The sequence below is a fragment of the Neodiprion pinetum genome, chromosome 2 (assembly GCF_021155775.2).
Source record: "Neodiprion pinetum isolate iyNeoPine1 chromosome 2, iyNeoPine1.2, whole genome shotgun sequence".
Lineage (NCBI taxonomy): Eukaryota > Metazoa > Arthropoda > Insecta > Hymenoptera > Diprionidae > Neodiprion > Neodiprion pinetum.
The window spans coordinates 41,689,856-41,704,857 of NC_060233.1; the positions used below are offsets into that span (position 1 = coordinate 41,689,856).

A 15,002-nucleotide genomic window follows, 5' to 3' on the forward strand; every position below is an offset into this window, starting at 1 on the left:
ACGGTAGCGTCTATTGTTCACTTACCCCGGGGATTTCGCTCTAGTGATCCACTTCAGCGGCTGTCTCAGATCCGTAAGGACGCGTCATTTTACCCTCGCAGTTCGGCGGTACAAGCCTGGCGCATCAGCGTCTCTACGAATGAACAGATCGAAGTAACCATTTCATACCAAAAACAGTGAGGCGGGCTTCTTCGCTGCGGTCGAATATCAGCGAACTTGTATATTCCTCGCCTGCGTGCAGCAGGAGGAAAAAGGCCGCGGAGATACGCCCTGATGATACTCTGCCCGACTTCGGCGCAAGTCCAGACGGACTGCATGCGACCCCTGTTAGGTACACACGAGGGGAAATCTCTTCACCCCAACGCTGACAATGCTCTCGGTGATTGCGACAGATGCGTCGGCGGGGCGCGTGCCTCTTTTCACAATCCACCCCTTCGCTGCACCGACCGGGGGAAGACGAGGTGGTTCGGGACGCTTCGAGGCTGCACAGGTGCGGCCGATGCTCGTCGCTGCGGGGGAGCAGCTGCGGATTTGGCGGCGGCGGCGCGGCGGGGGGATACGGGGCAGAGGAGGAAACGGGCAATCGGAGCTTCCTTCGGTGTCCTCACTTCCTGCGGGCCTATTAAAACCCGATAATGACGGCTAATGGGATGCGTTGGACCGGCTACGTGACGTACGGTAAAAACGGGAGTGTGAGAGCGGCGCTCATTGCGAAGCGTGACTAAGCTAAGCGGGGATCCTGAGCCGAGAAATAAGCGCTACGCTGAAGAAACGCGACGGGATTCTAAGACAAGGGAACAACGTCGGCTCCGCTCGAAGCGTAGTTTTCGTCTCACTGCCAAACTACCCCTAAATTATTGCGATCGCTGTCGGGTTTCGCTCTCAATTAGAAAGCGTGACCGTTCCGGCGGCGTTCGGAGTGAAGACGGTATCGGAAACACGAGGGAAAAATTCGACCTGTCCGCCCCGGTTGTTTTGACTGCACCCTTCGCGGCGATCCGGCGTCCTGGGGCAGGGGTCGTGCATCGTGGATTCGGTTCGAAAGTGACGACTAATTTCTTTAAGACCGGGGGCCAATTAGCCGAGGAAATACAAAGCGGGAAAAATGACGAGCGCCGCTCTCTCAGCTCCGGCATTACATGGCGAGGAAGTAATCGACGGAGGCCCTTAATTAAGCCGCTATGCAGATTTACTCAGGCGCACGCAAACACTCGCGTGCGTACTCGTGTGCGTGCACGCACGGTTTGACGCGCGTGTAATCCGGTCGAGGCGAGGGAGCCGAGATTCGACGGCGCTGCGCGGCGGAGTGGACTTAACTTAATTTAGAGCGTCTCTCTGCAGCCGAAGCCCAATAGACTATTAAATTTAAATTCGTAAATTACGCCTGATTTAAATCGCCCGCGGTGCCGGTTGTGCCGGATCTCGACCGCCGTCCTTCCATCCCGATTCCGTCGAGCGTTCCGAGCGCGCGTTTCGCGGAGCGTCGAGCCGCGTGTGCGGCCGGAAAATCGCGTCGATCGCTCGCGTTTATCGGCTCCGCACCGACAGAGGTGAATGGGGTGATAATCGGGCAGTTCGAACGCGGCCCGAGGCCCTGGTAACGGTTACTCCTCTCGAACGTTGTTAACGTGGGACGAGGATCCGTCAATCCTTGCGCAGCTGAGCGGGATTCTTCTCCGCCGCTTCTGCGCCAGCTTCTTCGTCCCGCTGTAGGGGGCCGGTCCGCGCCCTCGGGAACGATGCACGTATATACGAATGGTAGGTATGTCTTCCCTTTCTCTCCTTCCTACGGTAGAACTACTCCAACCTGTCCAGTGAGTGAGTGTCGAGATCGAGAGAGAAGCCGAGTCCTCTTCTCTCGTCTCGTCTCTCGGGTCCAGCGCTGCAACGCGAGGCAGGCGAGACCCGCGTAATGGAAATGACTCAGCTCCGAGGCTTAGGACCGGGCCGAGGCGAATGTACGCCGCGCCGTTTATTGGTCATTATTGATATTGGATCAGTTAGGGAGAGAGAGAGAGAGAGAGAGAGAGAGAGAGAAAGGCGCGCGTCCCGTCGTCGAGCCTCGAGTGACTCTAAGGAGATGATAATCGCCGATGAAAACTCCTCTCGTGTTTCTTGCCCTCGTAATACGTGTGTATAAATTTATATACACCGGTCGGGTGGTCGTGTACCGCGCGTTACAGCTCCGCAGGAGTGACTTCTGTACCGACGTCCATTACCGCAAACCGGACAGAATTCACGATAAAGATATTTCTTACAGATATCTATACGCACCTACGTACGTCCCTTCAGGACACACGCATGCCCTACCACACGTCAATCACTAATTGGCTCCGCCTCGTCCGGTAACTCGCGCAAGAACGGATAGACGCTTCATTCTCTATACCTGAACTCGTATTTTCCTCGAACCCCCGGCTATCTTGTCCGGTGAATCGGAGACGCCGACGGGATTTACTCTCCGCGAATTCGACTATCGGACTCCGGACACGCGTAACAAACGTTGTGCAATAACCGCGACGCATGGTGGCACTATTCAAACCGGTCAGCACCTGCCACAATGCAACGCAGTGTGACCGTTGTCGGTTATGACCATTATAATGCCCAGATAGTATCTCGTGCTGGGTAAAACTTGTTTTATTTCATCGAGGCGATTGTACGAGCGGTCGAATAAGCAAATTTCTTCACTTTCCACGTCCAGTATGGAAATCTCTAATCGTAGGGTGCGACCGCTGATCGGTTGGACATTTTCTGATTCAGCCATTCCGCAGCTCGATCTGTGACCGGGTCCGATACCAAACCGTATTTCTACACGGTGAAGGGGCCAGGGATGCGGGTTCGTTTCGTGCTCGGATAAAAATAAATCTTAAGTACTCGATAAACCAAGTGCCAGGAACTGGTCTTGAGTGTCGATTCATTTGATCCGTCGAAACGATTGGAAATGGTTCGAATTTTGAACCCTTTGAAGATGGATGTGCTCCGTGAAAAAGAAAAATAAGAGAATTGAGGATGAGAATGAGAATGAGAATGAGAATGAAACAAAAGCTTCTTCGGAGAGGATGAGATGAACGTCCGAATGAGAGTGGAGTAATGGGTACGTATGGTGGATGCAACGAGGCCGGTGTGTAATGCGATGAAGAGGAAAAAGGAGCAGCGGAGTGGGTTCAGTAAGAAGGATGGACTGACTACACCGGAGAGCCTCGGAGGATGGAAGTGTAGAAGTAAAAACAGAAACCCGTCTTACTGACTCAAGGCTGCCCGACGAGGGCCTGCAGCAAACCGACATTGAATCCCATAACAATATGTGTGTTAGCCTACCTTTACTCTCGCACTCCGGCGTCACTCTCTCGGCTCGCGTTCCACGCTCTTGCTCGTGCTTTTGGCAGTGCCGACTACGCCTCTTCTTCCATGCACGGCTAGTCGAAAATTCGGGCACCCAGTCGCTTTTCTAGAGTTTCGAAACCCGGTCAATTCAGTAGGTATGACCTGGGAATGTAATTCCATGGAACGTGAACTCTCCGTTCTTCTAGGATACTGTGGCGAAAAAACCACAGATCAACTATTATCGAAACTCTGGATATACGAGTCGGTGGAACACTTTGAAACTATCTCAACTGCATTTTGATGACATAAATTCGTTAAAATTTTCTAAAAAAAAAACCATTAGAATCGTGTGTAAATCCTGCTGCGATCTTCTGGAATATTTTCAAGTCACTCGAAATCCTTGAAATGATGCGAAACCTTTTCAAGTTATTGTAATCTCTTTAAATCTACGACAATTCTAAATTTTACGTGCAATATTTATTTTGAGAATAATATGATATAAAATAAAAATTCTATTGACATGTAAGTGACACAAACGAACGACCGATCTTACAGCTGGCTCTGAATAGCAGCTATGCTTCGGAATCAAGAATAATGCCGCGACACTGATAGGTCGAAGTCATCTACATAAGGGGTTTGATGCCGAGTACTCACCGCGCGCATAGCAGTCATAAAATATGAAAATTCCGTTAGCCAACGGTACAGGAATAAGACGGCGTTGATTTACCCCCGCATCGGTGCGGTCACGGGGTCACCGGGTTCAGTAAAATAGCAAAACTATGAATAGGTAGGCCAAATAAGTACGACTCGAATTTTTACGGAAAGAAGAAGAAGTAGTGGAAGAATAAAGAGTGAGAGTAGAAAAGGAGGGCCAATCAATCGCGACGTAGAGCAATGACAGAACTAATAGCCACTTAAGAGCTGCGGCCAACTCTCAGGGCTTATCGCCATTCCGCTATAGCGGTATGAGAACCTATCGCATTTCCGCGTGTCGCGAGATTCGCGTATCGGTATCGATACGAACGCGGCGCTCGACTCCGGGGGCAGAAGTAATAGCGAAATAATTGAATTCCGCGCTCCGCGGCGCTCCGCGGCGCGGCGCAACGCTACGCAATACGCACGCAATACGCAGCGTGGCGATCGCCCTCAGTTTCGAAATAGTTTCCACGACGACTATCGGCTCGGTGCATTATGCGTTATGGAACGAGAAACAGCTAGACACACGCGCTGCCGTTTTTCCTCCAGACTGGCGCTGCGCAGCCGGCGCGCAATGCGGCTTTGCAAATCGGGCGACCCCGTTTTCGCCGCGGCTGCGTCATACATATATGTATGCATTACGCGATGCTGGCGTTATTGTGCACCGCGGTGGTCAATCGGCCTCTCCTGCAGTCGCGATCGCTCGCAAGAGGCACTTTGGAATTAGTCGTACTTGTACCTCGCTGCCCGCGTAATTGCACCGGTTTTTGCCCCGCACGCAGGTAAGCACTGTACGAGGATTCTCGACGCAGCGCTAATTTAGCTCACCGATGCAACGTGTATACCCTGCGTGTAAACTCCCCTGCAGGAGCGAGCCGGAGCTAAAAGTGAGACTTAAAGATCTCGCGTTCCGCAGCACGGGATGAATGCCTCCGGTCTTGAGAGACGATTAGCTTCTCAAGCTCTCGTTAAACCGATTTCCCTACGGTACACAACAGAAGCAAAATATTCTTCGGAACCGCTCTAACATCGCTACAGTTCGCCGTACTGCTACTTTAAGCACCAAAGCGCTCGTTACGCCGGCGTCCGTGAATTGAAAGTTCATTCCGGTAATCGACCACCGATAGGCATGCCGTGCTTTTACTCATCCGCGGTTTACTGATTGCGCCTCTGTGACTCACTCGAGTCCAGTCTGAACTTGTCGCTGCGTCAGACTCCCACGTTCTACGATCATCAATCTTCAATAAACGCGGGACTGGTTTTCACGCAGCACAATACAAGCTTTTGATTTTTAATTTTTTTCTCTATTTCATATCAATTATCACTCGTCCCCGAGTACGTCGTAAAAAATGCACCGAAAAATATGACCAATTTTTATCCGCCTAAAAGACTGCAGTTAAGAAACGGGGAACCTTGAACTGGTTTCACATCGCGAAGTTAGCCACCGAGTTTGAGAATTTTCGTGAGCGTTGCCCCGTATCCGATAATTAGAGTGGTTCGTAAATTCGTCTAAGATCGTGAACGGAGAGCGAAGGATAGCCGTCGCGCTTTTTGCGTCAATTAATATTTCGTCACAGATCAAAAGCGGTTAAGAAGAATTTCGAGCCCGTGGGCTATCGGGGCCTCCTGATCTCGAAGCGCACTAGGTGAGACACGCGGCGTTAAAACTGAGCCAGCACAACCATTTGAGAGTAGGCAAGACGCGCGTTGAAACGGACTTGAGTCTGTGAGGTTCGATGCAGCGTTCTTGCCAGACCAGCAAACGAGGATCGGACGAAGGAAGTACGGATGCCGTGAATAAGTGAGCGAATGAATAAAGTTGAAAAATTGTTAAATGACGTGCAACGATCAGAAATATAATTTAAGATTGATATCGGACGTGAATACCGCGTTTTGACCCTAGGCCAATGTAATTAGTGTCACGGAGCTCAATGCGTGAAAAATAAAAGTATTATGTGTACCGTTTCGCTGCATTTTTATAGATGACTATTCTTCCGACAGACATACGGACGGACGGACGAACAACCGCGGTTCGAAGTCCGTTTCTCCTTGGGCCAAATCGATTTTTAACGCGATTTTTTTTTACTTCTTTTCTCACTTCGAAGCAATATTGGAATGGATCTATTATAATTCGATCGCGACGATCGTCGATGATATCTTCTTCTTGGGGCCGCGCAAATTTCCTGTCATGCTAGAGCCCGTTTATTCCGGGCATTTAACTTTGTGAATATATCAATTTATTTTAACGGCTTCCAGGCGGCGTTTTATTGCCTTATTAACGGTAAGCTGCGGATCGTTTATGCGTTCGCATTTTTAAATTGACCGTCTAGGGAACCGGCCCGGTATCGAGTCGAAAAATCGCTAGAAGACAGTCGTTGGAGTCCAGTCAGTTTGCCAAAAACCGGTCATTTGCTAGTTCCGATGATCGAGGAACTAAAACGAGCTAGAAAGCCCGAAGCCAGCCAATGCTTTTGACGTCGCTCAGAAAAAAAAACCCCCCCCAAAAAAAAAAATGAGAAACAAACTAAGAATTGGGATCTTTTTTGTCAGCAAACAAGTACAGCGTGACTGAATACGTATTTTCTCCATCTATCAAAGTTAACTATAATACCGGTCCCCCGTAAATGGTAAACGCACCTGTAAACGAAACTGCGCTCGCGGCGCGATGAAAAGGGAGACGGAAACTTCGAGGCGACATTCGAGGCGTGCCCACACACTGGTGAGAATTTGAATGGTACTTTCTCTCCGGGCATATACGACAAATCGTCGTTGGTATTAATAAAAAATAGGGTCCGCCCAGGCAGAAGACGTCGGAATCCGCCAGGCGTCGGGCCCCGAGTGGCCGGCGCGCAACTCTGGGTCCGCAATCGATTGACTGGGTCTTTGTCTTCGTATTTTCTCATTAATTACTCGACGGGGCCAAAAACGGGCCCGTCCAGGCTTTTTCGAGAGCCATGCAAACGGGTATACACACCGAGAGGATAAATTAGACGGGGCCGGTTGGCGGGACGAGGGCAAGGCCCAACCAAGCCAGATAGAGACCCGCGGACTCCCAGCGGCAGGCGTGCTCGCCGCGCTGCGCGGCGATTAGCTCGGCTCCGTGGGGCCCAAGGCCCTAGGCTGGGCCCCCCAGGTCCGCGGGGGCGTAGAGGTGAGCTCGAGCCTGTGCAATTTTTAACTCTTAATATTATACCCCCGACTCTTGGTACGCGGCGTGAGGCCCAACGCCCGCGGCCGCGTGCACGCATCGAGTCAGAGTTTCACTTTGAGTGTCGATGATGTTCAGCCCTCGCAAAACCCTCGAATCCCCGATCCGATCGTCTAGGTGAAGGTGAATTCGTCAAAGATAAAGGTGATTACCTACTGAAAAAATTCAGTGGCCTAGACGCTTGTGAACAAGTTCGGGACTGTTCGTCCCTTAGTTGTTGAAAATTCTTCGCCGTTTTACTAATTATCAGAATTCGGAATCTTTTCAAAATTGAGAGTTGGCTGAGTTCTCATCTCGACCGGTCTTGATAATTTCAAATCTTAATCATTTATCGCTCAGCAATCACATCAATTATCTTCAAATTTGCGCTGAAGATGGAGATCTGAATGTTTCAGGATACAATTGAATCGCCGTCCAAGATAAGAACCCTCCTTTTTTTCATGTGATTTGACTTCCGGTCAAAAAATGGTATCCAGCTCACTCAGTATACGTAGAAAAAATACAGAATTTTGAGTCCACATCCATTTAGCATATAATCGAGTCTAACTAGTGAGTATTAAAAAAAAAATTTGAATTCATTCGAAAGCTTCCAAAACGTGAATATTATAGTGATATGTAAAAATGACCAGCATTTGTTTTTTATTCCAATAACCAACCTTCATTCTTTCTCACCAAAATTACGAGCAGTGAATTGTGTAATAGATTTCTGTCACTTCAGCGGTACAAGGACTGGAGATAAAGAGCTTTTTTCGTAGTACTTAGTCGGGCATTGTGGGCGCGGTTTAAGACCGCGACTGACTGGAGAAGTCTGAAGGGCCTGAATGAGGCTGGAAGTCGCGGAGGCGTGCGGATTGCGGAGACTATCGCGTCAAGCCATGCAGGCTCTCGAGACACCGGAGCCAATTCGATCTTTTTACTGTTAACTCGTAGGTACCTGCACCTACACTGCCCGTCTGTATTATGTGCCGAAGCTTCGCTGCATGCCGCCGGTGTCGTCAAAGAAAACGTGTCTGCCTCTCTTTGTCCAACTCCGGAGTTTTACTACCGAGCAAGACAATATATACGGGTTAGTGTTTTCCATTCGATGCGAGTATAACTCTCCGCTCAATATTTCCCCACGTTTCTTTCCCCGGGATAAATCGCGTTTATTCAATTCCTGTGACGACGCGTTGTTAATCATTTTATTTTTCATTTTGTACGTGTCGACTCCTTTTCACGATCAATATTAATATTTTTTCATGCACATGACATAATTTTGAACGGATTATCTTGTATCCCGTGGGCAGGTGAATTAGTAGTGGAGTGACGGTAGGTATCTTTTAGGTGGTATGCCCGTTGTTATGTGGATACATGTTGAAGGTATACTTGAAATCGAGTTTCCTTTAATTTGAAGAATTTTAAACGCATGTTAAACCCCGTGAACAAATCAGCTCTATCCGGAGCCGCCAATTCTGATGGTTCGATGTTTCGATACGTACAGTTTCCTCGACGCGTAATTAATTAGCCCACGTTACGTCGTTTCGAATTTTTCATCCCGATGGAATTTCCGGCGCGGGTTTCACGGCAGGAATCGTAAAGATCTCCATCTTCCGAATGGCGGTGAAAAAACGGGACCCCACGGAAGAAAGATATATGTATCGTGAAGCGACATTTTCTGAAATTTCCCCCGCTAAATAGAGCCGAGGCGTTTGAATTTCCTCGGTTAAGATAGAGATCGTTGCGTGAGGGTGCCGATCCCGCGGCGGTCCTCTGTCTATAATTGACAGGTGACTGGGGGACTGGCTTGTCAACGGACCCCCTTAAACTCGGGCCCCGCAGAGGCGGACAGTCAGAGCGGCTCTAATAACTGTGGGAGCAGAGGCCCTGCGCCTTGTTTCTTGCGGACGCTAAACGGATTTCAATAAGTCCCTGCACTCGGAGCGCGCAGCGCCGGCAGGTATAGAACGCACCTGTTAAACCCGCGAGCATACCTCCGGCTTTGGCAGGGCCCGAGGCGGCGGCGGGGACCGGCGAGGGTCAGACGAGGAGCTGCTGGCCCTCGTTAAAACCATCCGTGCTGACTCCAATATATCACCCGAGATCTCAGGTGACATCTACGCCTCGTCCCTCTCGAGGTACCTCCGAAAACCGGGATTTCTACTAATGGCTCTTTAACCGGGCCCGCGTCCCGACCGCCCCAAGCCTCCGGGTCTCGGGCCCCGCCACTCGAGAAAAGGAAAAACACTTGACGACCCGCGGTTACGGAAGACTCGGGTTCGCTCCCGAGAGAAGCTGCCGCTGGCTGGAGGACGCGAGGTCCGGAGGGATTTTGAAGAAAAAACAATAAATAAATAAGTAAATGATAAGACATTTTTTCTGCTTTAGTTGTATCTTTAAGTGATTTTTACTTTTATTTCCTCCGTTTCGCGTCATCAAGCCTCGCCCCGGGGTCTCTCTATCTCCCTAATTAAGACGGGCCAGGGGGAACCGCGGCTCCGCGATACACGTGGACCTGTGTCCGTGTCGCGTGTGTGTATACGCAAAGGCGCAAAAATTGTCCAATTGGAGAAAATAAAAGAACCTGCCAGCGATGCCTGCCGAGTGAACGTGTGTAAAAAGAAAACTCATTAACGAAACGTCGACTCATCGCTCGTTAGTGACCGCGCGCCGGACTATCGAATTGTAATTAACGAGCGGAGAAAAGAAACGCCCGCGTTGGAATGTGTAAATGGTAGAGGGGTGGGATGATTTTTATTGCCCCGATCACAAGTTTAGTCGATTATCGTCTAATGCTTGTATCGTGGTCACTTAGAGGGACTCGGATACACGCCGTACGGACCCGTCTTCACGCCCGATCCGGCGACGAAATTCAATTCACGTTTTTTGAGATCACTCCGAGGAGGCAGGAGGTTCGTCTCGGACCGTGAGCAGCTATAGCCGGCCAGCTCGAATCGTCGAAAGGAAAGTCCCGTAAACAGTCGACAGGGTCTAACCCGCGGAGGCTAACACTCGACTCGACTCGACTCGACTCGACTCAACAGTTGTTTCCACGAAGCTGTGGTTAGCCGGCAGTTAAAGTGATAAGTTGGTAATTAACAGCCGGAATATATGGTTTTTAATTAACGGTGAAAAGTTCCCCGCCTTTATTCTACTCTTCTTTGTACCTTATCCTCTTTTTACGCTACTTGTTCCTGCCCACGTCTCGCTTCCAGAAACATCAACCTGCACCTATACGATCCATCGTACGCGTCTCTTATCGTCTCTTATCCTCTCTCGTCCTCTTTCTCAACGTTTTCCTTCGCTCAGGCAGGAGAATCGAAGTCGAAATATCAGATCTTGGGATTTCTGATCGAGTGTCCCCCTCGCTTCTTGGTTACAGTCCGCAAATATTGTAAATTCGAAACCAGGAGCTGCAGTTATGACAGAGAAATTCTTCGGCACCGGTTTTCCGATGTAAAAAACTGTCACGCGCGGTGGCTCCAAGTGTCGTTTCCCAGAAATTTCCTGAGCAAGTTGCTGTACCTACGTATACTTGATATGAAAATAACCTTGGGTAAGGGGGGAATTTCACCACTCACGATACAGTTGTCGCGGTTGTCGTTTATAGTGTGCGACTGCGGCGTGTTATACGCGGCTATGGAATTCGTATGAAAATTTTTGCATTATTAATACACCAATCAGGTACCTATATCGGCTCGGTTGTTATCGAATTCCGTCCGCTCGTATTTGCCGAGAGCAGCGCGTTCCGCAGCTCTTGAGAAACCCTTCGCCCGAGATCCGGGACTCCTGCAGCGTTGCACCATTCACCTTCTGCATCATATCAACGCTGCGACTTGCCCTAGGCGCTCCGAGAGAGCGTTTAATAGTTGCAACGAGCGCGGCACGTCTATCCGCTGCGAAATGCATCGCGGCGATTCAATTTCGGCTCCGCGTGACTTTCGAGACCCCGCGGGACGACGAAGAGATCGGCGATCGGGCTCTTGAAAACTCTGTTGCATGTATCGTTGTGGATTTTTGCACGGGGTTGGCGCAGGGCGCGGTATAAAAATGCAACTATTATTAATACAGCTCAGGTAGTCGGGCTGCGGAGGAGGAGGAGGAGGAGGAGGAGGAGGAGGAGGTGGGGCCCCGAGTGCGGCTAACGCGGGGGGCAAGAGGGACGAGCAGTAGGAGCCACCAGCAGCAGCATCGGCAGCGGCAGGAGCACAGGTGGAATCTCGTATCTGGCTCTCGCGAGACACACCGAGGAGAGGCATGGCAGCACCCCCGGGGCCCGAAGTGGTCGAGCACATACGAGCGCATACAAACGGCGGCGGCTCTTCGCCCGTACGACACGCAGGGGGGGCCGCTAAGAGATAGAGCGATGAAGGGGGGAGGGGGAGGAGGGAGGGGGTAGGGGGGAGAGAAAGAGACAGAGAGAGGGGAATAGAGAGAGACGGTCCGTCGTAATAAGAGAAAATAAGTAAACCCTAAGGTACGAACCAGAGGGGGTACAGGGCGGGGGGCGGAGGGGGGGTGAACCTGTTCCCGAGGGAGTTCCTTGACCCTCGGGCTCTCCGCCGTGTGTTGTGCCGCAAGACGGAGCCCAGAGTAGCCATGATGCCCGCCGGCCAACGCAAGGCCCCGAGTCAGCCAGGGCCGCCGAGGAGAGGGGACCGGAGGAAGAGAGCCGACCGGCCGGCCGACCGACCGACCGACCGACCGCCCGGGTCCCGCGCAGCATCAATTCCACTCTACCGTCCCGAGCCGATGCTGCAAGCCTCCGTGTTGGTCAACGTTCCGTCGACCACGCCAGAACAGAATAGATAGACCCTGAGCGATGCGATGTACCTACATCGTACACACCATCGCGTGCTGCGGCTACCGCCGCATTCACCCGGACGTGTTCCTCCTGAAGCAGGATCCCCGGGTACCACCGGCAAGACTCCTGGCTGGTACCCGACCTCGGGGCGACTGCGTCGAGCGCTTCTCTCTCTCTATCTCTCGCTCCCTGAGCCGTAAATTTCGGATGTGAAAAGAAAGGGATCAAAGTTGTCCCGATCAACCTGCGGGGATGATCGATCATACCTGAAAAATCCGTGCTCAATGCATCCTTTGTACAGGATATCACGAAATTGAGTCGGTGTGCGGACGGGCGGGATTCGTTCGTGAAAAGCGTTTGCCGCACACCTCCGCGTTATTACACGTACCGTCGTACGCGCGTCGTCGTGCACCGTAGATCGAGCATTAGAGGGATGCGGGGAATTATTGTAGTACGGTTGAACAGCGGTCGTGGCGTCGAGCGTGGAGATGGTGGTGGATGCTGCCGGCGCAAGAGTATTCGTGCTGTCAGGGGGTACGAGGAGAGAGAGAGGAGCCGGCAGGAGAGGACGAGGGGGCCCCCGGAGATGGGGTGTCGAGGAGGGGGCCGACGGGGGGCGGGGGGGAGGCCCGGAGGCCGGCCTGCGGCTCCGACTCAGTATCCCCGCAGCAACCGTCGCGAAGACCCCGTGGCAGTGCCGCGCCTGACTCTCTCTCTGTATACGTATAGTTGTTGACCGTACGGCAAGTTCTTGTGCCGCAGCTATAATATAACGTGAAAGCCCGCCGGTGTAACGAGCGACATATATGTATATATATATACATATACATATATATGTATATATTGTTGTATATACAGTAGTGATCATATATAAAGTATATTATATGTAATATATGTATATACGTACATCTACACACTGTATAACGTGCATAATACGAACGCGTGTGTAATTCGCTGCACAGTGATCGCGGAGTGAAAATTATACGGTACGACAGTTGCCTGCAGGGGTTAGGGATCGCCATCCCCCTCTGGTGCACCGAGTGTGACGTATAAAAAGAGGAAACGGAAAATAAGATATGAAGGAGAAACTATAATGTAATAAATAACAGTGCACGTGGAGATGATACCGCAACGTGTTGTACATGTGTCACAAGCAAATATCTGTTAGTGGGTGTGAAAAGATATAATTATATGGGTATGCAAAGGTATCGGTGGTGAAGTGTGGCTGGATATTTTACCGGAGGATCGGTTGATGGGGGGTGAATTTTAACGCGCCCCTATCCGCCGCCCCTGTCACGATACATTCGGTCGGAAGGCGTTGGAAGTTAGTGAAGTTTAAGGAAGGAAGTACGTCCGACTCCGTCACCTCTTTTGGAAAAAATTCTTACCTGCAAACCGAAGAGCTCGGTGCTTGTGTATTGTTGAAAGAGCGGCACTCCTACCCCTGAGCCTCCCGGGTCCCTTTCCCCCCCGTGGTGAAGCGGTGAGCGGCCTGCAGTGCCGCAAAGTAGAACGCGGGCCGTGGGAGCGATTTTCTATAAGCAATTCTAGGAGAGCTTGTACACGCCGTTTATTGTACCCGGCGCAGGTTGCCTTCGGCGCGCTTTTACACGACGAGTGAGACGAGCAGGGGTTGAAGGACTGCGATCGGCGAAGAGGGCGGAAGGAACGACGAACCGTGCAGCGTCAGGTGTTTCCGCGAAGGTGGAACGCCGGCCATAACTCACGTCCCCACGTGCGCGGGTGGACGGCAGGTGGAAGTTCGTCGGGCGATAAGAGCGTTCGAGAGGAGCCGCATCTCCGTTGCGGGTTGTGGGTGCCAAGCGCCACCGTGAAAAGTGTCCGGTTACGCGGTTTCCGTCGGCGGGGCTGCAGGGCGCGCCGTCCGATGCCGCCCCCGGGTCCCCGCGACACGTGACGACGCGTAGCAGGTGGTGGATATAACGTTTGTGGGTGGTTTTCCATCGATGATGATGATGATGATGATTATGATTATGATTATGATTATGATGATTATGATGATTATGATTACGACGACGAAGACGACGAGAGGAGTGAAGTGGTGACACGGCGCGAGCGTTATTCAGTGCAGGTTCATTTCGTCGCGCTTTTTACTATACTCTCCTATTCCGCAGGCGAGGATCTCTCCGTCACCCGACGAACACTTGCGCGTCCGGAAACATCGACGGTCGCGTATACCGAACGGCGTTGTTGTTGAAAGAGTGCAAGGATAATATTGCAAGCTGCTGGAGTCGCGGAACGAGGCGAAGAAACATTGAGTGGTGATGCGGTAGTGGAAGGGACCCCGAGGGAAGTCATGCGGGCGGCCGTTGCATTCGTTCTGTTCCTCGCCCACCTCATACAGGTACGGTATCAGACCATGCTAATCCCATTTTCCGACCCCCCGATCGGCCGATATTGGCTTACGTCGCGCGTCGATTTGCTCAGAGCTCGAACCGGACGACGATCCTCTGCCCCCCAAAAATCCCGCACCCGCAATGAGAACACCGCACAGCAGTGCCAGTGTCGGTGTAGAATCGGATTACGCGAGTCTCACGATCTCTGCCCATTGTATTTTGTTTCGTTCCCGCAATCGACCTGCCACTGGCCCCCGTCCCTTCTCTTCCTCCCACAAAACACCGTCTCAACAGCGATTCTTTGGGGACCGATGTGGTCAGGCTCGGGCGACACTTCTTCTCAATTCTCCTTATATAGGTATGCCTGTCCGTCTATTCCGTCTATTCTTCCCGAAAGAATAGGGCTGCGAGAATGTGCCTTCTGACCTGGGACCCTGTCAATTGTTCACCAGGGTCGGGATCCTCTGTGCAGACGCAGGTGGCGTCGCGATTCGCACAAGTTTTCACCACGAGTCGCACACAGCGAATATGGGGCCCTTTCAGTTGTCTGACAATGGAGTGAAAAAATCTCGAAAGCTCGGTTCGATTATATCCGTTGATTGCCAGTCGCAGAAATAAGGAGAAAGAAAAAGAAGCGAGT

The 15,002-nt window shown here is 51.4% G+C and overlaps 1 protein-coding gene across 2 annotated transcripts in view; it reads left to right on the forward strand.

The window, feature by feature from the left end:
- Ser (protein serrate) overlaps positions 1–15,002 on the forward strand; it is a 62,871-nt gene that overhangs the window by 26,994 nt on the left and 20,875 nt on the right. The window contains exon 1 of one of the 2 annotated variants that reach the window (XM_046614661.2): positions 12,684–14,370. The exons of the other annotated variant lie outside the window; for it this stretch is intronic. Within the exon in view, the coding sequence (XP_046470617.1) occupies positions 14,323–14,370 (48 nt within the window). The 5' untranslated portion in view covers positions 12,684–14,322. Of the gene's footprint in view, positions 1–12,683; positions 14,371–15,002 lie in introns of those variants that run through there. 2 annotated transcript variants of the gene reach the window in all.